We start from the raw sequence: 27027 nt of genomic DNA, 5'->3' as shown, positions 1-27027 counted from the left end.
TGGGGGTGGGGTGAACCCTGGGTGCCCCCGGGAATTCATTCCCTAACTGGGCTCCCGAGAGCGGTGGAGACCCCAGACAGCCGGAGCCAAGACCCTCCGACCCGACCCCATGCGGGAACTGGGATTCGATTCCTCTCTCCATCAGCGCGGCGGCCAGTGTCCGCCTCGGAGCAGAGCCGGCGTCTCTGCAGCAGAGTCGCCGCCCTCGCGCGTCCCCGGGGCGCTCCTCCCGCAGGTCCGGCCTGTGCGCCCGCAGCCGCGGCGATGCCGGCATTTCCATTTCTATTCCGCTCGGGGCGGCCATGCGCCCTCGGCCGCGAAGGTGGGCGCCGGGGTGCTAGGAGTGCAGCTGCGGTTGAGGATTTACCCTCCCATAAACTCAAAGCCTTGCCTCCCATCCCCACCCGAGACGGCGGGGAAATCCACGCAAAAAAGAACGCAGGTTGGCGCCGGGACCGGGGAGCAGGGGAGGAGCGGGGAAGGGAAGGGTGTCTACGTACAGAAAATTCCAGCCTACGAACTTCTTGGAAGTACTCTCGAAAGTTCCTGGAGCCTCACGGCCCGGCTCCTCCCCATTCCCACGCCCATTTAGGGCGCCGGCAGGCTCCCCTTTCACGTCCTCGCTCCCCAGGACCCCAAGGGCCCCCACCCACACCCCCAGACCAGCCTGCCATGTCTAATAAGTAATTCGCACCCGGACCCTTAAGGAGGCTAATCTCAGGGTTTGGTCCTCTTGGGTGGGGGGCAGCCTCGCCCCCAAGGGTACTGAGGTGGCCTTGGAAGACACAATGCACCCCCCTCACCCTCTTCTAGCGCCCTCCCCAGGCTGCTGAGAGTGGCCGGGCGTCAGGGGTGCGTGCGCCAAAGGGGGCCCCCCCAGCCCTCCAAGGCCCCGGCGCTTGCCCTGGACCCAGGTCTGGTCCCGACCCAGGCTCGGCGCTGGGGCTGGGGGAGAGGTGCCGAGGAGCGGGAAGCGGGGAGGGGCGAGCTGACCCGGTACTAACCCCCGTCCCCGCGCCTCTCCCGGGTGCCTCGGGGCGCAGGCCAGAGGGGGCGGGAAGGGACTGGAGCCCGGGGTCCCGCCCCCGCCGCGCCCCGCCCCGCGCGCGGTATCCGCGAGGGTGGGAGGCCTCGCCGGTAAGGCTCCCGGCGATTGGCGACTGGGGAAGGAGACGCTGGGAAAAGTCGAATAAGAGGGCGCGACGTCAGACCTGAGATTTGGGAAAGGGCGAGGGAGGGAGAGAGGGCGGGGACGGACACACGGACGGAGACGTACACCTCTCCCCCAGCCGCCACCACCCTACCCGTACAGCACCCTAAGTGTCCACAACTTTCGGCCGCCTTCGCCCAGGGCTCAGCGCCGGGTGGGGTGGGGACAGCGCGGAGTGAGTAGAGAGACAGATGAGAGAGAGCGAGGGAGAGAGAAGAAAGGAAAAAGGGAGCAGAAAGGGAGGAAAAGGCATCGTGAGAAAGAAAGGAGTTTCCTAGCGCCCAGAAGAGGTAAAGAGCCCGAAGGAGCGGAAGCGATCCTGGGGGGGAGTGGAGCACAGCGAGGGGAGGGGAGAGGAAGGGCGAGGAGGGGGCGTGAGCACTAGAGGCGGCGAAGGAAGCCGGGCGCGACACAGCTCGGGGAGCGGAGCGGAGGGCGGCGCGCAGCCCGCAGGGGCAGAGGCGCTCGGGCAGCCGAGAGGAGAGGAGGGAGCGCGGCGCGGGGAGGAGGGGCCTGCGGCCCGTGGACATGTCAATCAGGGCCCCGAGCCCCGGGAGTCTCCGCCAGTCTGTCCGGACCTGACCTGGCTCCCGGCCGCCGCCGCACCTCGGAGCAGATCCATCGGGGACCGCGGAGCGCCGCGCAGCGCGGGAGGCAGCGCGGCCCGAACCCGGCCCAGCCCCCGATGCGCGCCGGAGCCCGCGGGCGGCGCTGAGCAGGGCGGCCCCGGCGGCCGGGCCCCCTCTCCGTCCGCGCCCCGCGGGCCACCATGTCCTTCCCCCAGCTCGGATACCAGTACATCCGCCCCATCTACCCACCCGAGCGCCCGGGGACGGCCGGCGGCGGCGGCGGCAGCGCTGGGGCCCGCGGCGGCCCGGCAGCCGGCGCCTCGGAGCTGGCCGCCTCGGGGTCCCTGTCCAACGTGCTCTCGTCCGTGTACGGGGCGCCCTACGCCGCCGCGGCAGCAGCGGCCGCCGCCGCCCAAGGCTACGGCGCTTTCCTGCCCTACGCCGCCGAGCTGCCGCTCTTCCCGCAGCTGGTAAGCGCCGGGGGAGCCGGGAAAGGGGGTGGGGTGGGGTGAGGGGGTGCGGGTTGGAGCTGGGCCACCCGACGCGGGGAGCGCGCGAGAGTAGACGCGCAGGGCCCAGGCCAGGAGGCGGTCGGGGGTCGGCGGCCACGGCCAGGGCTCATCCGCGCGTGTCCCTTCCTTCTCTCCATGTGCGTTCAGGGCGCACAGTATGAGCTGAAAGACAGCCCCGGGGTGCAGCACCCGGCCGCCGCCGCCGCGTTTCCGCACCCGCACGCCGCCTTCTACCCCTATGGCCAGTACCAGTTCGGGGACCCGTCCCGTCCGAAGAACGCCACCCGCGAGAGCACGAGCACGCTCAAGGCCTGGCTCAACGAGCACCGCAAGAACCCCTACCCCACCAAGGGCGAGAAGATCATGCTGGCCATCATCACCAAGATGACCCTCACCCAGGTGTCCACCTGGTTCGCCAACGCGCGCCGGCGCCTCAAGAAGGAGAACAAGATGACGTGGGCGCCCCGCAGCCGCACCGACGAGGAGGGCAACGCGTACGGGAGCGAGCGCGAGGAGGACGAGGAGGAGGACGAGGAGGAGGGCAAGCGCGAGCTGGAGGAGGAGGAGGAGGAGCTCGGCGGGGAGGAGGAGGACCCGGGGGGCGAGGGCCTGGCGGACGACGAGGACGAGGAGGAGATCGATTTGGAGAACGTGGACGGCGCGGCCGCGGGGCCTGAGCTAGTCCTGGCGGGGGCGGCGCGCGCGGACGACGATCTGGGCCTGGGACCCAGTTCCGACTCCAAGCACAGCGACTCGGACGACAGCTCCGAGGGCCCAGAGGAGCGCCCGCTGCCGGCCCTGAGCCTGGCCCCGGTGCCACCGCCGCTGGCTGCGGCTCCGCCATCCCCGCCCTCGCCCCCCGCGGGCCTGGACCCCTGCGCTCCTGCTCCCGCGCCCGCTTCCGCCCTGCAGAAGCCCAAGATCTGGTCCCTGGCCGAGACGGCCACGAGCCCGGACAACCCTCGCCGTTCGCCTCCGGGCGCGGGAGGCTCTCCCCCCGGGGCCGCCGTGGCGCCCCCGGCCCTGCAGCTCTCCCCGGCCGCCGCCGCCGCCGTGGCGCACAGACTGGTCTCGGCGCCGCTGGGCAAATTCCCCGCTTGGACCAACCGGCCGTTCCCAGGCGCGCCGCCCGCCGCCCGCCCGCACCCGCTCTCCCTGCTAGGCTCGGCCCCTCCACACCTGTTGGGACTCCCCGGGGCCTCGGGTCACCCGGCCGCCGCCGCCGCCGCCTTCGCTCGGCCCGCGGAGCCCGAGGGGGGAACAGGTGACTGCTGAGCGCAGGGTGCGGAGGGAGGGGGCGGGCCTGGGGATGCGCCCGGACCGGGGCGGGGGAGACGGGCAGGACCCCAGGAGCGCAGGGCCCGCACCTGGGCGCCTGCCTCCCGCGGCCCTGGGTGCCGGCTCAGAGCTCTGAAGGCCTCCTTTCCCTCCCCGCTGCCCTTAGATCGCTGCAGTGCCTTGGAAGTGGAGAAAAAGTTACTCAAGACCGCCTTCCAGCCCGTGCCCAGGCGGTAAGAGACCCCGAGGGGCGGGGGGAGGTTGGTAAAGCAGGCTGTCGAGAAAAGCAAAGAACTGGTGCGAAGTCTGGCTTTTGCCCCCGGGGGTGACGCAGCTGGGAAACGCTTTTAAAAGGGGACGAAACACACCCGCAGTTGTCCCCGAGGGCGCAGAGATGGCCCCATAACCCTACCCCAGTCCAAGCACTTCCAGCCCCGGCCCTCACGTCCTGAGCCTCCCACCCACCTCCCAGTTAAATGGGAGGACCCACATCTACTGCTGGCATCCTTTTACATGGCCACACCGCCTGCTCCCGGCCCCAGCCCCCCACCCCGTGGTGTCTCCCAGCCCTAGGCAGCGGGGTGCCCCTTGCTCCCCAGGCCTTGGCTACCACTGCCTCTCTCTTCCAGGCCCCAGAACCACCTGGACGCCGCGCTGGTCTTGTCGGCCCTCTCCTCCTCTTAGTTCAATATTTTTTTTTAATTTTTTAATCGTTGTAATAATTGTAAAAAAAAAAAGAAGTAATCGCTCTGTATAGTTATGACTTGTAAGCATGTCTGTGTATGAATACCTAAAAAAAAAAAAAAAAGAAAACTGAACACAAAAAAAAAGAAATAAAAAAATACAACAAGTCCCCCGGGTGGAGTCTCCCCAAGTCGCTTCCGTCCCCCACATTAGCCGAGCTTGGGAGATGGGTGTGCGAGGCTGGTTGTGGGGAGTGGCGTTTCGGAGAGAATCAGCGTGTCTGACTTGTTTGTATATATTCAGAAGACATGTACATATGTGTGAACCGAATTGTACAAGAAAGTATCTATTTTTGGCTAAATAAATGAGCTGTTGCCACTTTGACTATAACCGCCTGTCTGCCCCCAGAGGGGTCTGTTTGCTGTTCGTTCTGTTTTGTTCCCCCCATCCACCCTCCCACCCACCCCCCTGTTTAAAGAGCCATTGGAATCCGCAGAAAAGACCAAGACAGAGGAGTCTGGACGCTGTGATGAGAGGAGAGCAGAGGTTGAGTTGGAGGCAAAGGCAGAGGTTGGAGGCCCGCAGGCGGTGAGGCTGGGGGTGCTGCTGGAGAAGTCCCTGGGGCTCTGGAAAGAAGGGGCCCAGGAGACAGGTGGGCAACCAGGGCAATGGGAAACTGGGTCCAACCCGCTGGTCCTCGGACCCAACCACGGGGTCTTGGGGCGTCCTCTGGTGACGCAGCAGGAAGACTTGGAGGAGGGCGTGGACACAGAGGGGTTAGGTTGGGAGGTGCTCGCTCTTCCTGCGCCCCCATTCTTGGATAGGAACAATTGAGGTTGGTTCATTCTTAAGAAGGGGCGGTGCAAGCCCAGCTTCAAGCCCCCTTCCAACCACAGTGCACCCCAGAGGCCTTACAGAAGCAGGAGTGTGTGGGGGGGAGAGGGGGAGGGTATGGAGGAGCCTAGGGGAGCCCAGCCTTTCCTCCCGGTGACTGTGTCCAATCCGAATTGAGAGTTGGGGGCCTGGAGGGCCTGGCGGCATCTGTGCGTCTTGGCGCCCCAGTGGGTTTCCCCAGGTGCCCTGCAAGGGCAGCCTTGGGAGGTCAGGGCGCTGCATGGTGGTTCGGACCCAAGCAAGGATCCAGCCCAGATTCGGGCAGCCAGATAGGGGCGGGCTGGCCAGGGGAGGGAGGCCGGGAAATTTGGGGCTAGAGCTCCCTCTACAGGACAAAGAGGCCGCTGGCCACCGTGGCCTGTCCAGCGAGGCATCGCCTCCCCTCCGCACCCTCTTTTTCTCTTCCAGGCCCCAGCCTTGCCCAACTTTGACATGAAGTTGTAGGGGATTCTGGAAGAGCAACGATGCGCTGGGGTGCAAAGTCGGGGGACCTGTTTTGTGTCTCCCTCCCCACGTGCAATTCGTGTATTTATAAGGCGCCAGATACGAGGTGTTTGCCCCCAATAGTGAGGCGTGTGACCATCTCGCAGGTCTCCGGGGAGGTTTGGGGAGAGCTTGCACCCCCAGAGCCACCTGGGAGGTTGGGCAGGAGCAGAGGCTGTCCAGCAAGGACTGGTCTATGTGGGGTACAGCTGCCAGCGCCCCCCTCAGGACCCCCACGCAGGCGGGGTGTGCGGTACTCCAGGCTCCAGTGGGAAGGAGGTCACAGAGGTCTGGGGAGCAGAGACAGGGCCGGCCTCCAGAACACCAGGCTCCCCTTCTCCCCACTCTTTCTTCACTTTTTCCCCTCTCTAAAGTTTGGTTCCTTGCCTGGCTGCAGGCTGCGACTGGGGTTCAGATCTGACCCTGGGCACCCCACCCCCCGACATAGAGCCAGCACCCACTGCCTGGGCCTTGAACCTGGGCGGGCACTGCCCGAGCAGGGGTGCAGCAGGGAGAGGGGGTGATGGCTGAAGACCCCCGAGGTGGAAGCCTGCCTCTGTGCAGAGGGAGCTGGGTGACGGGGGGGTCTTCAAGAGATCTGAGTGCCTGTCCTGCTCTCTCTCCAGTGAAAACCCTGGGTTCCACGCGCTCCGCAGCCTGTCCCATCCCAGGGGTAAGGGTCCTCAGGGGAGACCCGCCCTGCCCACTGCAAGGGCAGGAGGTGTGGGTGCCAGAGGGGAGAGGGGGAAACCCAAGGGCAGGTCCCGGGTTTGCATGTTCTCCGTGGGATGAGCGAACACACGGGCCCTCACCTGGCCTCAGGTTGACCCCAAAGAGACAGGGTAATGGAGAGAATAAAAGGCCCTCGAGGACTTTGAGCTGAGAGAGGGACCAGGAGGCAGCTCCCTTTTGCTGCACTTGCACTTCACCAGGAAGCGGGCTCCCCGTCCTCCTCCCAGAGCCTCCTCCCCGAGTCCTCCCCTCCTCTCCCTCCTCTCAGGGGCCCTAGGAACAGCCCCCACCCTTTACTGTCCGGCCCTAGGATTTAAAAAGGAGATGAGAAGCTAGGGGAGAGAAGGAGGGAAAAAGGGAGAGAGGGGGGGAGAGAGAGAGGGGCGGGGGAAGGACATGGGAATCTCATCCTTGGTCCTGATTAAGCTTCAATTAGAAATAAAATGTGTCAATCACTCCTCCTGGCAGGGGTTCCTGCTGTCGGGGCTGGTTATGCAAAGCGCTCCAAGGTGTGTGGGATAATCAATTAGGTCAGAGGAAAGCGTGTATGTCACCGCTCCCCTCATTATCCGCATGGAGCTGGAGGGGGCGGTGCGCGGCCAGGCCAGGGAATAAAATTATCTCCCTAAGTGGCGGCCCACCTCTGGGACTGGTGCACTCGCGGCCTCCAATTGAATTTATTTTCGGTGGAATACAGGGAGGAGGAAGTGGGGTCCAGTGGGGAGGCAGCGTGGACCGGTTAGAGCAGGCAAGGCTGCAGGAGAGCAAGGGATGCTCCAGCCACTGGCCTGCTCCACTGACATGGGCCTGAGTTCCGGAAGGTTGAGAGAGAGGGATTGGGTGCTGGGGTCAGAATCTCCTCTTGGGAGATTCTGTCAGGAACTGGCTTTGGGCCTCATTATTTGGATCCTTCTAGAAATGTCCTCTGCATCTTCTGATTCCTGCTTGCACATCCCCGCTACCTCCATCCAGCGAAAACGGGCAGTTCATTCCAGGTGTGTGGAATGGTGTCTGTGGCTCGAGCTCCCTCCCGCTTGAGTGGGGCCCAGGCCTGCCCTCTCTCCAGGCCCCAGGTTCACCAGCTGCAACACGGAGGGGACTGGATTCGACCCATTTATCCAAATCGTCTTACAAAGCCGGCGTTGTCTAGGATGAGGCAAAAGTGAAAAGCTGTGGGTCTAAAGATAGTTAGGGGGGTGATGGGGACCCATGACCTGTCCAGATATGGCCTCCTGATCCTCACTGACCACTGTCACCCGACCTAGCCAGCCAGCCTGACCACATTAAAAAGGTCCGTCTAGCGCAGCGGTTCTCAACCTGTGGGTCGCGACCCCTTTGGCGGAAAAACGACCCTTTCACAGGGGTCGCCTAAGACCATCCTGACATTATGATTCATAACAGTAGCAACATTACAGTTATGAAGTAGCAACGACGATCATTTTTTGGTTGGGTCACATACAGGGGTCCTCAAACTACGGCCCGCGGGCCACATGCAAATACAAATATTGTATTTGTTCCCGTTTTGTTTTTTTAATTCAAAATAAGATATGTGCAGCGTGCATAGGAATTTGTTCATGGTTTTTTTTTTGTTTTTTTTTTTTTAATATATTTTATTGATTTCTACAGAGAGGAAGGGAGAGAGATAGAGAGTTAGAAACATCGATGAGAGAGGAACATCGATCAGCTGCCTCCTGCACATCTCCTACTGGGGATGTGCCCGCAACCCAGGTACATGCCCTTGACCGGAATCGAACCTGGGACCCCTCAGTCCGCAGGCCGACGCTCTATCCACTGAGCCAAACCGGTTTCGGCCATGGGTTTTTTTTTTAAGCTATAGTCCGGCCCTCCAGCGGTCTGAGGGACAGTGAACTGGCCCCCTGTTTAAAAAGTTGGAGGACCCCTGGCACAACATGAGGAACTGTATTTAAAGGGCCAGAAGGTTGAGGACCACTGGTGTAGGGTGTGACGACGTAGCTTTGACACAGTCACTGCTCCCCTTGGACACTCCAGCCCCGTCCCCCATCACCACCCCCCGTCCCCCAGGCCATCCCGATTGTCTGGATAGAAAACCCAGGGGGCCCCTCTTCCGGAGGTGGAGGGAGAGGCCTAGGAGAGGTCCTAGGAGTACTTCTCAGCGTGGCGACACACCCCTCCCCCCTCCCCCCGCGCGGGGACGCAGGGCAGTGTCGGGACATTCTCCATGGTCATGACTGGTTGGGGAGCTCCTGGCATCGAGTGCGTGGAGAGCAGGGGCGAAGGCCCTCCAAGGCACCGGCCAGCCCTCCCCTCGGACTCCTCCCGCCCGGTGTCAACAGTGCGCAGCTGAGCAGCCAGGGAGTCGGGGGCAACCCCGGAAAATCAGGTCTGTTCTCCCAGAAACCACAGCGCCCGGAGAGGAACATTAAACAGGGTGCTAAGTGGGTGTTTTGTGTTCCTCACAAGCCTTTGGGCCTGGAAGGGGGAAGAGGGGGCGAGAGCGCGCGCACAGGAACCAGGCGGGCCTGGGAGAGAGAGCGGGTCCCACCCCAGGCTGCTGCTGGGGTGGGAGCATCCCAGGCCAGAGGGACAGAGGCGACCCCACGGAGGACGTCTGTCTGGGTGGCGGGGCCTTTCCCGCTGGACATTTCCCTCGGGAGCAGGTTCGGGAAGGTTCTCCCAGATGCAAGCGTAACTCGGTGCGGTGTTGCCTCCTGATTCTCGCCACCTCTTCACTGCTGCCAGCCCCTGTGCACAAGTGCGTCTCTATTTACTTGCTTCTGTGACCCGGGAGGGCGTGTGTGTGTGTTCGTGTGTGTGTGCATGTGTGAGTGTGTGCATATGTGCATGTGTGTGGTAGTGTCAGGGAGCCAGGTATGTGTGTGTATATGTGTGGTGTTGTCAGAGAGTCCAGAGTATGTGTGTGTGTGTGCATGCGTGTGTATGCATGTGTGCATATGTGTGTGCGTGTGGCGGTGTCAGGAGCCTGGCGTGTGTGTGTGTGTGTGTGCACGTGTGCATATATGCGTGTATGTGGTGGTGTCAGCAGCCCAGCGGGTGTGTGTGTGTGTGTGCACATGTGCATATGTGCGTGTGTGTGGTGGTGTCAGGAGCCCGGCATGTGTGTGTGTGTGTGTGTGTGTGTGTGTGTGTGTGCACATGTGCATATGTGCGTGTGTGTGGTGGCGTCAGGGGGCAGGAGGGAGACAAAGGCAGGGTGAGGTCTTACCCGGGCCCCGTGTCGGGCCGGGACGGCTGGTCCCAGGGCTGTGGCGCGGGTGGCGAGCCTGCCCTCCCCGCTGCAGGCCGCTAACAAGTGGGCCCGAGGCCTTGGCTTTGGAGTGCACTCATCTGAGAGCCTGGGCTGTTCTCCGCGCAGATTTATTTTGCCAAAGTTACCGGGCAATTATGGAAATGCGCCCTTTGAAGCGCTGCTTTCTCTTTATTTCCTTCTCCCTGACAAAGCAGAGCGGCCTGCCTCTCCTGGCGCCCCCTCCCGCGCCCTTCCCCTTCCTCTCTTCTCTCCCTGATAATTACTCGATTGGGGGAGTTTCCAGGGGTAATTTGAAAAACATCTCCCAAGCGGTGATCGCGGTGTGTGTTGATGAAAATAATGCTATTCTTGCTTGAATGCTGTCTGTTTTCCATGCGATTAGCAGGGCGAGGAGGGGAGCGGTGGGTTCATGACAGCAAGAGGCGCACACCTCGTGCCCAGACAGGGGTCCGAGACTTCCTGGCCAGCCTGAGTGGCAGGCCCGAGGGGGGCGGGCCACCTGGCTGGCTCACAGGCCGGCCCCGGCCTGTCAAATTGGGGGCAAATTGACCAGGATGAGAGCACCCTGCTCCCCCCCCCCCCCCCCCCCGCCTCATTCCCCGGGACTAAGAGGCCTGGACTTGGCAGAGCTGTGTTTTCTGGGCCGTGTTCGTTATCTATCACCCAAGCGTGGAATTTGGAGGCTCCGTGTAAAGCAACCCCACGCTTCTCCCCTCTGGCCCCACTTTGCTTTGCTGGATGTTGGGGCGTGGAAGCCGAGTGTCTGAAGCCGGACCACATCCCCCAAGGGGCTGGGGAGGCCTGGGGGGTGGGGGGCGCAGGGCAGAGGGGCTCACTGTCTATAGTTTTTCAAATGGCTGTGAAGCTCCCTTTGTCCGTATTTTTGTGTGCTCCTCACTGCCTCCCTCCCTGGCTTTGGGGTGAAGGGCTCATTATCTGGGCGCCAACACCCACAGGAAGTCTTGTCGCCCTCGGGAGCGGGCGGTCAGCCTCAGTGGCCAGTCCCGAGTGGAGGCCATCCCGGCTCTCACTTCCTTTACGCCGTTTGACACAAAATGAAATGAAATACAAGGAAATGGAGTTAAGTAAGTGCTTAGCATTGGACAGCGCTTTTCGCAGTTTATTTCATGGCCGCAGCCTCCTTTGGGGATGGCACCGATGAAGAATTTAAGGCTTAAAGGGGGGTGTTGCGGGGGGGGGGGGGGTGTTGAGAAGTCCCTTTGGAACAATCTCCATGGAGAAAGTAAAACCCAGGCAGGACGTCCCAGTGGCACGCTCCCGTCTGAGCGAAGCGGGGAGCACGCATCCGTTCACCCGAGAAGCTGGGCAGAGCGGTCGCCGCAGGGAAAGGACCTGGGAGGGGTCAAGGACAGAAGGAATACTTGTCCGTTTCTGTCCCTTTGTTTCTTTTGGCCCATGTGCCTGTGTTCGCTCTTCAAAAAGCCCTTTTGTTTTTAAATAACTAAAATGCAAGAGCAGGGGCGGGAGGGGGGGAGAAGAGAGGGAGAGAGAACACTGTTTTTCTGGATGCCACAGAGGCATCGAGAATCATTCATTCATTCATTCATTCATTCACTGGACGCCCGCAGATAGTCCTGAAGCACCCACAGGCGCTAGGCGGGAGGCCCCGGATGTGGTGGTTCCGAGGGCGGGCCCTGCCATCCGACTGCCTTGGCTCAGGTGCCAGCTCCGTGGACCCCTGCCTGTGGGACCTCGGGCTATTGGCTGCACCTCCCTGAGCTCGGTTTCCTCGTGAAACAGAAAAAAAAAAAACAAACACTCCTAACGCCGCCCCCCTCATTCTGAATGGACATGAGTATCTCCAACCCGCAGAATGCGTCAGAACACACACACCAGCACCTGGGTGTGACATGCGAAGTATCTAACGACCGGGGCCTCCCTGGCAGCGGAACAGGCGGGGTCCCGAGGCCTCCCGTGGTGACAGACACGGATGGGTCTGTCCATGGGGGTGTCTAGGGGGGTCCCGGGGAAGGGTCGGAGCAAGAGAGGAGCACTATTTACCGACCGGCATGGAATGGCGCCCGTATTTTTTTTTTAATGGGGACAACTGTATATCCACACACAAAAGAATGAGGTTGGATCCCTTCCTCATTGCATGCGCAAAAGCTAACTCAAATGCATCAAAGGCTGCACTGTGAGAGCTAAAACTATAAAACTCCTAGAAGAAAATATAGGCCTAAATCTCTGTGACCTTGGGCGAGCGGACACCCAAAGCACAAGTAACAACAGAGTAGATAAATGGAACTTTATCGAAAGGTAAAACAGTGTGCCCCGAAGGATACCATCAAGAAGGTGAAAAGTATCACCAAGGGAATAGGAGAATATTTGCAAATTCTATATCTGATAAGAGAATTTTATCTAGAACACATAAAAATAGTTCAACTCAATAATAATAATAAAATCCAATTTTAAAAATGGGCCAAGGATCTGAGTAGACATTCTCCCCAAAATGATGTACACATTGACGACTAAGCCCTATTAAGAGATGCTCAACGCGATTAGACACCAGAGCAACGCAAATCAAAATCACAGTCAGATACCACTGCACACCCACGAGGGTGGCTGTCATAAAAAAAAAGACAGATAATTACAAGTGTTGGCGAGGATGTAGAGAAATTATAACCTTAATAATAGACTGTCGGTGGGGATGTGAAACTGTGCAATCCCTTTGGAAAACGTTTTGAACATTATTCTAAAAGTTAGATATGGTTTCTATGTGACCCAGAGAATCCACTCCAGGAGATGAAAACAGACACCCCCACAAACACGTGTGCACAGCTGTTCACTGCAGCATCATCAACCACAGCCCCCCATAAAGTGGAGACCGCCCATCTGTTCATCAACGAATGAATGAACGAATGAAATGTGGTGTATTTCCGTCTGCACCAGCACACGCCTTCGGCCGAACACCAACCGCGGAGGGGCAGCGGGAGAAGATGGTTCCGGAAAACGCGAGCACCGTGAGGCGGGTCCGTGTCCAGGGAAGATGGCAGCTCCAGCCGGCGCAGGGACCCTGCGGTCAGACACGGTGTAGGAAAGACTTAGGGAAGGTGTTTGCCCGACAGATCAAACCACATCTCTTCTGGACGGCACGGCAGATCCAGAGAGGCTCAGAGACCGGCTTGTCCGAGGCCCCAGACCCAGTAGACAGCGGAGCTGGGACCCAACGCTGGGGCTATCGAACCCCATCGAGAATGTTCCAAAGGAAGGCCCTCTGCAGAGGCCATTTCCACGGCTCCTGGCAGGGCTCGCGTGAGGGGTGTGGGCGGCCCCAGGTCCCCAAGAGCCTTCATGCTGCGGGAGGCCCCCCACGTCCAGGGACAGCTGCGGGCACGGGGCAGCCGCTGCTTGAAACGCAGATGTCCTCCCCCACCCCTCCCCCACCCTCTGCTTCTCAACCACGGTAAAACCACAGTTTATTTTCCTTCCCCATCCCCACGTTAAAGGCCCTGCATTCCATTCTAAATAGGGACTGGAGGGCTGTTCGATCTGATTACGATGATTGAGCATCACACGCCCCATGGGGCAGGGCTGTTGGGTCATCCCCAGCCCGGAGCTCTGATGCCAACCGGATGACACGGCGGCATCTGCCCACCCCACGCTGGCTCCCGGCGCCCGGCTCCAGGGCAGGGTGTGTGGAGGGTCCCTGTGTCCTTTCAGGGGCTGCTCATTCATTGGGTTAGAGGATCACAAGGGCCCCCGCTCTCGGTCCTGCTGAAACCTTTGCGGATTTCCTCTGTGCCCAGGCTCCGTCCGTGCCCCAGACAGGAATGGAAAGGAATACGGGGCGCAGGGACCACCGAACGGGTGACGATAAGCTGCCACTGCCTGGCTGGGGCCTAACTCCTCACGGCATCCCCTAGGCCAGTGGTTCTCAACCTTCCTAACGCCGCGACCCTTTAATACAGTTCCTCATGTTGTGGTGACCCCCGATTTCATTGTGACAAACTGAACATAATGAAAGCATAGTGATTCATCACACAAACAATATGTAATGATATATGTGTTCTCCGATGGTCTTAGGCGACCCCTGTGAAAGGGTCGTTCGACCCCCAAAGGGGTCGCGACCCACAGGTTGAGAACCGCTGCCCTAGGGGGACTGGCCCATGGAGGAAGGTGGTCTTCTAAGACTTTTCTCCTCCAAGCATGGTCTGTGGACCAGCATCGTGCACGCGTGTGCCCCGGGACGGGGTTTGAAATGCAGGCTCCACGCGAATGCACGCCCAGCAAGGTCTGTGCAGCTCTGTCCCCCAAACACTGAAGACCTGGAGGCCTCCCTGACCCGCACCGCACCCCTCAGCCCCAGGTCCAGACAGCTGAGCTTTCAGGGCTGAGGACCGGCCACGGAAACACACAGCTCTGCAGGAAGATACGTGTGAGCCCTCATGTGCACCCATGAGGCCCCGGTAAGTCCTGCACCGAAGGGACACGCTGACTCTGTGTCCAGCGGCTGCCGCCCTAACTTATTCGACCCAAAGACTCTCCTCCTGGGACAGCCTGTCAGGGGCCCGATGGTGGGAAACCGCATCCTTTCTGGCAGGAGAGGCGCCCTCCATCCCTCGCATTCTCTTTCGGAAGAGGCGGCTGCAGGGCCCAGGTGACGTGAGGGCACATCTCAACCACCTAAGACCTCAGGGCATGCAAATCAGGGACCTATTTCTCAGGTGACAGGAAGGCTTACATCAACTCCTGGAACCAGGACCACACCCTGGCCTCCTCCGGATTCCAACCTGATTCCCACGGTAACCTCCGATTCAACGGGCCCCACCGGTTCCCTGACAGGACACCCCCCCCACACACACACACACAACACACTCTTCTCCCAAGCCCAGAACAGCTTTCCCTTCCCCTCCCTTCCGACCCTCACTCCTCCCCCAGCCCCACCGCCCAGGCCCCTCCGGCTACCCACTTGCCGAGTCCAGTATATTTTATCTCTGTCTTGTCTTTCAGCTCCTCACACCCTGCTCCTTCCCACTATGACTAACCTGGCCCCCGGCCCCCTGAGCACTGCCCTGCCCTGATTTCTCCACCATTCACCCGCTCCCTGCAACGAGGAGGATTGCTCAGTGCACAGATGTGCTTCTGTCCTTCTCCTACGGTATCGCCCGAAGCATCCTCATGGGGGATGTGCATCAGGCATCTGCTTTGTTCTACTCCTAATATTCTTCTTTTAAAAAAATATACTTTTATTGATTTCAGAGAGGAAGGGAGAGGGAGAGAGAGGTAGAAACATCAATGATGAGAGAGAAGCATGGACCAGCTGCCTCCCACACACCCCCTACTGGGGATCGAGCTTGCAGCCCGGCATGTGCCCTTGACTGCAGTCGAACCCAGGACCCTACAGTCCGCAGGCTGGCGCTCTATCCACTGAGCCACACCGGCCAGGGCCATGGTCACCTGTTCGAGGCTTGCCCATCTGTGTCTGCCTTCCTGGGGCCTCCCACAGGACAGGTGCCCCTCTGTCTGCCATAGTCCACTCTCCACTCAGCTCTAAGGGATCTGGAGAGCCCAGCTGAGCCACGCCAAGGTCAGGGTTTTGATTCCTGGTGAGGGCACATGCCCAGGTTTCAGGCTCCATTCCCTCATTCTTCTTAGGACTGATAAGGACATTGCGCCTTATCCCAGGCATGAAGGGCATCCTGGGAATCCTATCGGCAAGGACCCGTTCCTCGCCTGCCCTGGAACTTTCTGAGTCCTTCTATTTTGCCAGGAGGCGCCTCTCATGGCTGCGCCAGGACGCCTGGCAGGGCCTGGGAAAGATGGTCCGGAAAATCTCCTAACAGCCCAGAGCCCATTTGGTCCTCATTTTCAGCACGGGTTTGTTCCGAACTCCAGCCAAAGCCAAGGATCCCCAAGAGGGACCCCGTCTCTGCCTCCACCTTCCTGTCCATGTCAGAGCAATTCTCCCAGCCACCTTGTCACAAGCCCGCTGTGCTGCTGATATTGGTTACAGATGATGGCAATTAGGGGCCGAATCTCCCTGGCTCCTGGTAGAATATTGAGACAGAGCTACAGCTATTTTAAGATTTTAAGCAGATTTATACTCCGTGCTTCAAAGACGGCCAGCCAGCAAGGAAAATATGGTAACTGTTGCTTTAAATTATAGCTATCATTACTTCAAAAGGAGATTCAATCAGAAACCACTGAAGACTAAAACTATTTACATCTCCTGACACTTAAAAGCAAGCGAGCAGTTTTAGCCTGTCAGCCCTGGACATCTTGGCTACAAAGAGAGAGGCACCTCGCTGGCCTGCAAAGAAAAACATTTTTGAGGGAGCAGGAATTAAGGGAGGATCTTGGGGGACCTCCCTCTTGGAGCTCGCCTCCCATGGCTCTCTCTCTCTCATGGCCTAGGAGGGATTCGGGGCCTGAGGCATACCACTCTGCACAGATCTGCAGGCGGCAGTCGCCAAACCCCTCAAAACCCTGGCTCTCCCCAAGATAAGAGGACTGCCTGCCCTTTCAGTCTGGCCTCTGGCCTTCAGGCCCCTGCCCTGGGGAGAGTCTGTCTCATCCCATTTAATACAGGTCCCAGGACAGGACTGTCCCCCGCTGCTTCTGGCTGGGCTGCACGACTAGACAGGAGGGCTGGGTTTTGTATCGATCGGAATCAGGGCCAGACAGCGGTCGACAGCATGGACTCTGCAGACAGATATCTCTGGGTTAGAGTTCGAGCTGTCGAATTGACTCGCTGTGTGACCTTGGACCAGCCACTCCACCGCTCTGAGGCTCAGCTCCCTCCTCTGTAAAATCGGGGCGATTCAAGGCCCCGTTTCATAGGATGGTTGAGAAGTTTAAATGAGATGGTGTGCGCAGAGTCAGGGCAAGGCTAAATGCTGTCACAAATAAGCCCTACGATGTCGGGGCAGCATAACACAGCAGGACTTTACTTCTCGCTCACATCACAATTCCAGGCAGGTGGTTCTAGTCTGCAGGCAGCTTTGGTCCCCGTGATGACCTGGGACACAGGACCGGGCCATCCTGAGCTGATGCCATCTCCGCAGGTTTCAGACCTCAGAAAGGGGAAGGGGCAGAGTGCCCTGAGGTCCGGGGGACACAGACCAGGTAAAGCAGCAGCCACCTGGCCCTGGGTGTCAGCCCTCCAAGAAGCCTTCCTTTACCCCCCAGTCTGCATCAGAGTCCCCCCGACACGCCCCCTCAGCACCCGTGCTTATCCGCAGACGTCACATCTGCTGGGATGTAATTCTGTGGACAGAGCCAGGGCCTCTGTGGTTCTCAGGCAAATTCCAGAAGAACATAGCACCCAGTACACGGGGGGAGGGAGAGCGAGTTCAGTAAGCGTTGGTGGGAAGAGCTGAACAGTAACAGCGGAGCCCTGCCCCATCCCTGCACCTGGCAGGCACAGATCAGGGCAGGCTACTAAACTGGTGCTTAGTACAGGCTGCTACTTGGCAAATCTAGAAAAGAGATGGATGGGCGTTCTCCATACCAGAGGCGAACTCCCGCCTCTGGGCCAGATTCAGCCCACCACCTGGCTTTGCAAATAAAGTTTTATTGGAACACAGATGCCTATACACACAAGGGATGCTGGGAAATGCAGTCCCTGGCTGAGTTCCTCCCCGCCCCAAGGAGGACTGCCCATTATGTCGGGAGGGGGTCAGAGTTTGGGTGGACAGGTAGCTGCCACCCTCCACAAGCACTGAGTGTACGGTTATTGGTGTGTGTTCGTCTTAATTTAACTAGGCGTGTTTCCCGATGCAGTCTTGGAGTTGCAAAATGTGACTTACACAAGGTTATGGCCAGTACGCAGCCGAAATGGGATCAGAACGAATCTCTCTTGGCCTCTGACCCACCCGGGGGGCCGGGAGAAAGAATAAGAAATTCCTTCTCCGGGATGCTTGCTTTCAATGGGTCGGGACTTTGCAGGTCCAATTGCAGGTTCTAGGAAGCCGGCATTTCATGGCTGCTGGCAATTTTGCAGGCTGGGGGAGGGGTCAGCCATGCTTCTCCCCTGGGTTCTGCAACCAGACCTTCCCCACCTGCACTGCTCCTTCAGAGCCCCTCGCCCACCGTTACCCCTCCCCACACGCTCCAGACCCTACTTCCAGCAAGAAAGAGCCACAGCGGGCACCGGGGCTGGGCAGAGAGTTGGTGTGGGAGTTGGTCCCTGCCCATCCCTGATGAGAAACTATTAGTCAAAGGCACCTTCCCTCTGCCCTGACCCATGGCCCACGCTGCCTCCAGCCTGAGGCAGGTGGGGCGTGTTCCCGGTTGTCCGGGGCTCACCCCAGCCCCTCCCTTGCCAGTCAGGCCTTGGGTGCTCTGAGCGAGCACGCACAGGCTGCGCGGCCTGAAGGGTGGCCCGGGTGGGGCAGGTGATGGCACAAGAGTGAGTTGGATGCTGGGTGACTGGGCAGGTCACTTCCCTCTCTAGGTTTCTGCTTCTTCTCTTCCCTGACGTCCCCTGTTGTGTCCACCTGGCGGGGATGCAAGGGGGGGGGGCAAAAATCCTCTCTTCTGGATTCTGATAGCCATTCCCTCCCCTTGTCCCTTTGGGCCTGGAGGTGGCAACAGCTCCACTGTCATCCCTCTGGCTTCTCCGCACCCTGCCCACCTCTTGGCAAATGCCTTGGACGGCCTTCTCGAGTGACCCTATTTGCTGCCGAGGGCCTGCCTGCTAACCCAGCCTCAACATGCCGGCCCTCTCCTGACCCATCACAGTCCCCACTGTTGGAGCACCCCTTCCAGCCTCATCAGAGAGCTGGCCGGGCTTGGGGAGAGACCAGGAGCCCCAGGCATTCAAGGAAAGCCGGCCTTGTGAGTAGGTGAGTAGCAGATCTTTCTAGAGGAGGTTCTGGGAGTGGCCCAGCCTCGGCGAGCGTCGGGAGGGGCAGGTCGGACAAGGGCTGGAGGAGGCAGCTCCTGGTGACCTGGTCTGCTCCCACCCCCGGGGATTCTCCCTTTTTTTCCAAGGGATCATAAATACTCGCCTAATTCAGGAGGAAATGGTGACAAAAACCGCTGCTCCACCGCGAGCACTTTGCACCAGACAGCCCTCCTGATACGTCGTCGCGGAGGATTTAAAAGGCTGCTGACATTTTCCGTTATGTATCTTTTCATTAGAGGTAACTATCACTTTAAGCAAATTGTTTCAGAGCCCGGAATGTAGCAATAAGTGATCTAATTAGCGTCGGCTGTAATTTAGAAAGGTTCATTATGTCACAGACATCATGACTCCTGGGGATCACTGAAGGACTCATTTGTAGCCCTGGAAGTGATTTTTCTCCTGAACACACAGAATGTCGCCCAGCGAGCTGGTGTGGGAGCCTCGGGACAGAGGACGGGACACTTATGAAAACCCCAGCTCTCCTGGAAAACTGCATTTCAAGACCGTCACACACAAGAGAATGCGTCGTTAAAGGAAAGCCGGTTTTGACTGGAGCAACACTGGACCCTTCAGCTCTGCCGCCCGGTTGCAAATACGTCGCTTGGGACGAATGTGACATCCAGGGAGACCCAAGAAGCCGGCAATGTCTAAATATTTTCGATTTCTCGGAGCCAGAAAGTCTGAGAAACGGGTGGCTTTGAGGGTTTTGTTTTGTACCCTCAGCCCCCCAACGGAAGCGTCCCTGTGACAGCCATGGGCACACAAATAAGACATGCTGCCAACTGGACCACCAGCACAACACTTGCGGGTGTGTCCCTGGGGGCGTAGCAGAAGCTAGCTGGCTGCTCTCCACCCCCGTTCTCCCCTTTTGCTTCTGGGCATCCAGCGAGACTACATTTCCCAGGCTCCCTTGCAGTTAGGGTAAGCCATGTGACGTAGTTCTGGCCAATGAGACGTGAACAGAACTGACGTGCATCACTGCCAGGCCTGGAACATCAAACCTATAGCATAGCACTACACTCCACGTTTCCTCTTGCCTCGGCTTGCCGTCGGAACACAACGATATTGGGGGGGCTGGGAGGGGGGGGCCAAGAGAGGGCTTGGCAGGTGCAGGCGATGGCAGAGCCACCAGGTGAAAAGAACCTGGGCTCAGGTCCATAGCTCGGGAGAGAGAGAGTCCTCGCCTACCCACTGTCAGCGGGACAGGCATGGGTGAAAACGAGGCTGTGGGTTGAGCCGGTAAGCATCATGCATTGTACTTGACAGCAGTAGTTAGACCCTAGTATGTGCCTATGGGCTTCCCCGTTCAATTGTTGTTTCTCGGCCCACCAGCCGAAATCGTGTGTTCTGTAGTGTGTATTGGGAAAGCAATGGGCTTCTTCTCCGGTCTTCTAAACATTTTTAAAAGAATTACAGCATTTCACCACCCTTCAAAACGTTCAACTCGCAAACTTCCGCAGACACCAACAAAGCTGAGCGCCAGAATCAATCCAGCTGGGTCTGGAAGAGCAGCTGTGTATCTGGTGCCAGCGGCTCGAGTGGTTTTGCTTCTGATAAGATGGGAAGCCATCACTGGGGCTAGACGGATGGATGGGCTGCTCTGATTGGCCAGACCGGGGTCACCTGTCCCATCCCTAGCCTAAGAGCGGAGCCAGCTCCCCCAAACCAAATGGGCTGAGAGTAGGGAAGAGATAGTTTCTCAAGGGAAACAAGGATGTTGTTATAAAAAAAAGGGCATACAGAGGCTGGGCTGGGGAAAGCGGGGGGTATCAATTAGACACATCGGAGGAGGCAACTAAAATTCTAGGGACTTTGCCGAGATCAGACAGCTAGGAAGGGCACAGAACTTTCCCTCCCCATCACCCCTATGGTAGCAATGACAGCATGTCCACGGGGCAGCTGCTTTTGGTGCAATGACCCTCCCACTGCCAGCCACTGCGGATAGTTATAACCACAGAGGAACCACAGCCCCTAATGCACGGACCATAAACCCATCAGTTGTCCAGAGGCTGCCGAGGGATTTATAAAAGGCCATTCATCTAATTAATAATTGGTCGGCTGCCGACTTAAGTGGTTTGGTGCTGTTAGCTGTAAGTATATTTTTTAATGTAAGGAACGGACTCCCATTAGCTGTCTTCTCCTTTGAAAATATGGCCAAGTGAAAGGCTCGGGTTTCAGGAGCTGGGAGAAGCTCCTGGCATTCGCAGCCCTCTTCAGAGTTCACCTACCCAGCCGAGTCCATCCCCAGCACGGAGCTCCGAAGGCCGGGACCCATCTTTCATGGAAGAAACATTGAAGGAGAATCCCACAGACGCTGCTGGGCCTGTGGCACTCGATTCTGTCCCAGACCCACGTGGAAACGTTGTCTAGCTCATGGCATGAGGGGCTGGGTGGGGAGCGAGACCTCTCGGGGGACGGTTCCTGGTGACAGTGTTACCTGCACCCGTGATTGGGACACGTACCCCCTTTGTGCTTCTCAGTGGGGAAATGTTTCCAGCAGACGTGATTTCTGGGAGGCAGCTGTGTCCTGGTTTTGTTACATGTTTTGATGGTCCCAAGGGGTGACTTGGTTCTATGGAGTAAGTAGTGTCCTCCCAAAGTATGTATGTCAAAGCCCTACCCTTGGAGATGGGGCCTTTGGGAGGTCATGAGGGTGGAGTCCTCCTATTGGGATTAGTGCCCTTTATGAGAAGAGAGGAAGAGAGAGAGAGAGAGAGAGAGAGAGAGAGAGAGAGAGAGAGAGAGAGAGAGGGAGGGAGAGAGAGAGATCTTTCTTTGCTATGCAGGAAGACCACTGGAAGCCAGGAAGAATGCTCTCACAAGGAGTTGAGTCAGCCAGCACCTGGATGTTGAAATTCCCAGCCTCCATAACTATGAGAAATAAATGTCTATTCCTTTTTTAAAATATATTTTTATTGATTTCAGAGAGGAAGGGAGAGGGAGAGAGAGGTAGAAACATCAATGATGAGAGAGAATCATGCATCAGCTGCCTCCTGCATGCCCCACACTGGGGATGGAGCCTGCAACCCCGGGCAGGTGCCCTGACCAGGAATCGAACCATAACCTCCTGGTTCATAGGTTGATGCTCAACCACTGAGCCACACCGGCCGGGCTAAATGTCTGTTGTTAAGCCGCGTAGTCTAGGGTATTCTATTAGAGCAGCCCAGTCAGACTAAGACAGCCGGTGAGGCCTTCTCTGTCTGGCAGTTACCCGGGTAGGAATGGCATGAAACCCTATTTGCCGTAGGAACAATGGCGGGAGCTTGCTTCGCCAGCCTTGCTCTTGGTGAGACTTTCACAACAGGCTCGAGAACGCTCTGCTGGGCCAGCTGCAGCTCAGGATTCCTGCCGCGGACCGTGGTTAAAAAATATGAGGGGCTGAAATGCTTCATTCGGTCCAAAGCTTGCATCAGCTGCTTGGTCCGATAGATTGAGAGAAAAGGGGGGAGGCTTTTAAAATCCACCTAGGACTTCTCCAGACTCTCTCTGCTTTTGCCAGGCTGTGACCTAATCCTAGAAACCTCCCCGGGGCTGTGTGGGACTATTGAGAGTTAGCAAGGGAGGCCGGCTGTGGACTCCACGAGTGCGCTCGACACCCACCCGTGCTCGGTCGCCTGGGCCCTGGACGCTTATATGTAAAAAGCAGCTGCGCTAGAGAACCTCTTGTTTGCTTAATCCGCCGGGTAAACATTTGGGAGTTTCGAGAAAGCTCTGCGCAGGGAGAAGAGAGTTGGTTTGGGGAGAATCGATTCGGATCCGTCCTTTCTCTTACTAGTAAATGCGAGCTGGCTTTATAAAGATGTTAAGAGCGCAGGAGACATTTTCCCTCAAACGTCCAGCTGTTTCTCCTAACTGCTTCCAGAGAGCCCAGACAGAATCAGAAATGCTCCAAGAGGAAAGACCAGCATTCCTGAAAAATAGAAACACCTTCCTCCCCAGGCCCAAACTGCAAGGGCCTCCCTTCTTCTCCAGACTCCTGAGCGGGCAGGGAGCTGTCCGTCACACCTGGGCAGGGAGCTGTCCATCACACCTGGGCAGGGAGCTGTCCGTCACACCTGGGCAGGGAGCTGTCCATCACACCTGGGCAGGGAGCTGTCCGTCACACCTGGGTGCCGTCACACCTGGGCAGGTGCGCTGTCAGTGGAGGGCTCAGCGGTGCGCCTCTTCCCACGGCTGCCCTGCCCACTACCCCATTCCGCCCACTCTCGCTGGACGACAGATGTACAATAGATTACGGTTTCTGCATTTTTTAAAGGAGAGAAAACAAAAACAGTTGCGTCTCCCCGGCATTCCCTGCCATGAAACCCAGCCAGTGGACGGGAACCCACGGGAACATGTAACCCGGAGAGTCGGTGCCCAGCAGCTCGCTTTTCAGCGATGACGGCTCCCTCAGTGGGACGGGAAACACCTGGAGAGTGGAGATGGGCCGCCTCCCGGAGCTGGGAAAACACGCACCGCCCAGCGGGCTGCCAGGGACCAGCGGAAGGCGCTAGGCTCCCCGCTCCCCCTCGCCCCCAGGTTAGCATTCCCAAGGCCAGGACTTCATCTGAACACCATGTTCTGTCAAAAGCACTCACTCTGCTGAATCACTTAGGCCGTACTTTTTAGCTATTGTGAGGCCCAGGGCAGAAAAGGGCCTGCAGACAGACAGACAGTCCACCCACAGCCATGATTCTGCTCACCTGGGGCATTGAACACTTGGACAGGCGCATGCAAACTCATTCTCTCCCATGGCCCTTTCCATAAAGCCGCCCCAAAGGCAAGGCAGTGGCCGACACCCCATTTTATGGATAAGAAGACTGAGACACAGAATTTAAATGGCCATAAGAAAGACCTTTAAGAAACTCTCTTGCATTGGGCCTCTCGCATTGATGCTGCTGGGCTCAAGCGAGTCACCCAAACCACCCTTGCTTGCTCTACCGCTTCTTCGCTGCGTGATTTTAGGTAAGTGCCTTCCTGTTACTGAGTTCCATACCAGGGGGATCATAATCATAAGGTTGTTGTAAGTAAATTATGTGAGTATGTGAAACTCTTAGAACAGTGCCTGACGCATCGTAAGTATTAAATACATGTTGACGATGACAATGATGATTTTGAAATAAATACTTTATATATGTTCCTAGAAAAGACCAGCTGCAAACTTGTCCATCAGAATTCCGGACAAAAGAAGACCATGATAGGATGGTACTATCTATGGGCCTGGACTTTCTCCCCAGTGGCAAGTATTTAATCTTCTTGCCTCCACTTTGGATCAGGGGCCTGGTCATGTTTGAAAGATCGTGGGTTCAGATGTTAAGAAAACTCCTCAGCTCTCTCCACGCCTAACTTTCTGCCAAGGAGTGAAGGACATCTGGGAGCCTGTGACCTGACCTTTCTCTTGGTATCTAACATTTCACTGTTTCTCTGTGATTGAAAACCATCGGGAGGCCCAGTGACAGAGACCGCTGGCACTCCCAATGTCCACGTTCTGTGCCTTCCTGTGGCCACAGAACTGAGTTCCGGCTGATGGAACTGAGCAGGACTGATGTGCACCACTCCCAGGCCTCGCATAGCGAATCCTTGTTTCTCTCTTTCCCTACACACCAGCAGAATGGAAAGGGCTCCACGGACTAGAGGAGGGCCGAGTTTCAATATGGAAAGAACCTGGGTCTCTGAGTCACTACATGGAGGAAAGGTGTCCATCAACCAAGACCATCTGTTGGGATCATGAATAAGAAATAGACTTAAACAACGGTAAGCCACTGAAATTTGGGAGCAATAGTTTAAAAAGTTAGCCTGCCTCTGACTAGTGCAGGTCCCAATTGTGGCAAAATCTAAAGCAGTGATTGGGCCAAAGTCATACAACTAGTGTAAGGATTCAAGTTTCAACTTCTTGTCCAAAGCTTTCACCACTAAAAAACCATTAAACGATGCCATCCACTAGTGCCTGAAGCACAAGAGGTTCTCCAAAGTCAGAGGGATGGGTGGATGGAAGGATGGATGGGTAGATAGATGGCGATGGGGTGGTGGATTGATGGATGAATGAACAGATAGATGGATGAATGGGGGTGGGGTATATATAAGTGGATAGATGAATGAATGGGGGAATTTGTGGATGGATGGATGGATGGATGGATGGATGGATGGATGGATGAGTTGGATGAATGGATGGATGGGCGGTCAGTGAATGAATGGGTGATGGATGGGGGTTGGTAGACAGATGGGTAGATGGATGAATGGATGAATGGATAGATGGATGGATGGATGGATGGATGGATGGATGGATGGATGGAGGAGTTGGATGAATGGAGGGATGGGGGTTTACGAATGAATGGATGGATGGATAATGAATGGGGAGGCTGGTAGACAGATGGTTGGGTGGATGGATGGATGGGTGGGCAGGCAATAACCCTGTGGTCATTTATCTGTTAAACTGTCTTCAGTGCACAGAGGAAGGACCAGAAAAGGTGTGTTTTTCCCGAAGATGGGAAGGCCCAGAGCCCTCCGAAAGTGGGCAGTCCTGTTTGAGTCTGTAGAGCCTGACCAAAGGCAGGTGGATACATATTGGAATCACCAGGGAAATTAACCAGTCAGACTCCCAGGGGCCCTGGGTCAGTCCCCGGTGCCACACAGCCCTTCTAAACCAGGCTGAACATACACAAGCCCAGACAAAGGCTGGAACGCTGTCCTTACAGAGCTTGCCAGACAGAGGTCGGCCAAATAAGAATACAGTGTGTTTATGAAGTTACAGAGGGTGGATCGGCCGCCGGGGCCAGCCCCACCCCACCCTCCACCTGTGTATCTCCCCGCGAGCGCCCGCTCAGGGTGTTGAGGCGCAGAATGGCCAGCCTCTGCTCTGCCCAGGCCCCTCTCTCTGCAGGGCTTCGGGGCCGGGCGCTCAGCTCTCTGAAGGAATGGCTGGGCTTCCCTCCTCCTGGGCACGCACCAGCCTCTCCGCCTCTGGCAAGCAGGCCCTGTAAGCCGGTGTCTTTCTGTCCTTATCAGAGCTCCGTGCAGGCCCAGGGGCCAGGCCTCATTCACTCAATTACCGTCTTTGCGGGACACAATGCCCGCCTCTGAAAGCCGTGCTGGGCGCAGATAGAGCCACTCTCACGGCAAGGGCTCAGAGCTAAATCCTCCTTTGATACCGTCAGCCACTCCCTGCCAAGCTGACACTGTGTGTTAGCGGGAGAGGGCTCGGCGGCGCAGAAAGCCGAAATTAAATTAAACAGGATATTAATACCTAGTAGTTACGGAAATGATCTTTCTTTCTTTCTCTCTCTCTTTTTTTTTTTTGATTCCTCTCTCTTTCAGCGCCAAAGCCAAAAACTGCATCCCGGCTGACTTGGCTCAACCAGCCGGGCTCAGGGTTTTTGAAAGCAAAACACCAGTGTGATTCTTCTGGAAGAAGAGTATTCCGTGGGGGCCCTTCTGCACCCCCAGCCAGCCCCCCAAAACTCAGGCCCTGGCAGCTCCCCTCTGTCCCACTGAAACCCAGTCTTTTTCATCTCTCTGACGGAGAAGGAACTTGAATCTCAATTAAAGTGGCATTTATAGGTGGAGATTTTTCCTCCCAATTTTCTCAATTTTAAAAATTAGAAAGACATTACTTTGCCCTGGCTGGTTTGGCTCAGTGGATAGAGCGTCGGCCTGAGGACTGAAGGGTCCCGGGTTTGATTCCGGTCAAGGGACACATGCCTGGGTTACAGGCTCCATCCCCAGTAGGGGGCGTGCAGGAGGCAGACAATTAATGATGCTCTCTCATCATTGATGCTTCTATCTCTCTCTCCCTCTCCCTTCCTCTCTGAAATCAATAAAATATATATATATATTTTTAAAAGGAAGTAGAAGCAATTCCCTCAGCAAATATCCTCATAGTATTAAGAAAACAAACTCCTTTGTCCATCTCTCTCCCGCCCTCATCTGCCAGCCTCCACAGTGCGGGGCGAGCACCCCCAGTCACCCCATCTTGGCAAAGTCTCAGGACAGTCCTGACCGTCTGCCTCCAGGAGGGGGTTCCCGTCGAGGCTGGAGGAGGGGCACCCCTCGGATGGGCCTGACACGCTCCTTGGCATCACATCCCGGGCACCGGAGGTCGTGACCGTTATCCTGAATACACACGCCCATCTGCGCTGAGGGGTGCAGAGGCCTCCCCAGGTGCGGGAGGCGGGGGCAGAGCGCCATTCCCTGGCCTCCACGTCTGCAGCTGCGCTCGGCCTGGCCTGGCCCGCGTGTCTTCTCTCCTCAGCCTCCTGGCAGGGAAGCCGCAGAACGGAGACCAGCAGAGAGATTGATCCCCCATCAATCAGTCCGATGCCGTCTAACAAGCAACTATTCAATTGCAACAAGCGCTCAGAGGGGCAGACCATGGCCAGGCCGTGGCTCCCCGCGCCCATCACCCAGCCACGCATCACATCACGGGGGTCGTGGACGCTGTTGTTGGATTTCCTTCAGGCACAAATAAATTATCCAAATGCGGGGAGAATACAATAAAGCCCCCACTGGAGCCACAGATGGAAAAGGAGGAGCAGCGAGAACGAGTGCTCAGGAAGTGCCCCTGCCCCGAC

At 57.6% G+C, this 27027-nt stretch overlaps 2 protein-coding genes across 3 annotated transcripts in view; one reads left to right on the top strand and one right to left on the bottom strand.

The window, feature by feature from the left end:
* FTO (FTO alpha-ketoglutarate dependent dioxygenase) overlaps positions 1-27027 on the bottom strand; it is a 442045-nt gene that overhangs the window by 101340 nt on the left and 313678 nt on the right. The gene's annotated exons all lie outside the window — the stretch shown is intronic.
* IRX3 (iroquois homeobox 3) lies at positions 1980-4641 on the top strand (the record flags this gene model as incomplete). Its single annotated transcript, XM_081108558.1, has 4 exons — positions 1980-2249; positions 2439-3555; positions 3736-3802; positions 4199-4641. 4 exons carry the CDS (start codon positions 1980-1982, stop codon positions 4251-4253), a joined length of 1509 nt encoding a protein of 502 aa, XP_080964684.1. The 3' UTR covers positions 4254-4641.

This window comes from Myotis nattereri (assembly GCF_964212035.1).
Source record: "Myotis nattereri genome assembly, chromosome: 15".
Classification (NCBI taxonomy): domain Eukaryota; kingdom Metazoa; phylum Chordata; class Mammalia; order Chiroptera; family Vespertilionidae; genus Myotis; species Myotis nattereri.
The sequence above is the reverse complement of the archived record's forward strand: the minus strand, read 5'-3'. Positions and strand labels throughout refer to the sequence as shown.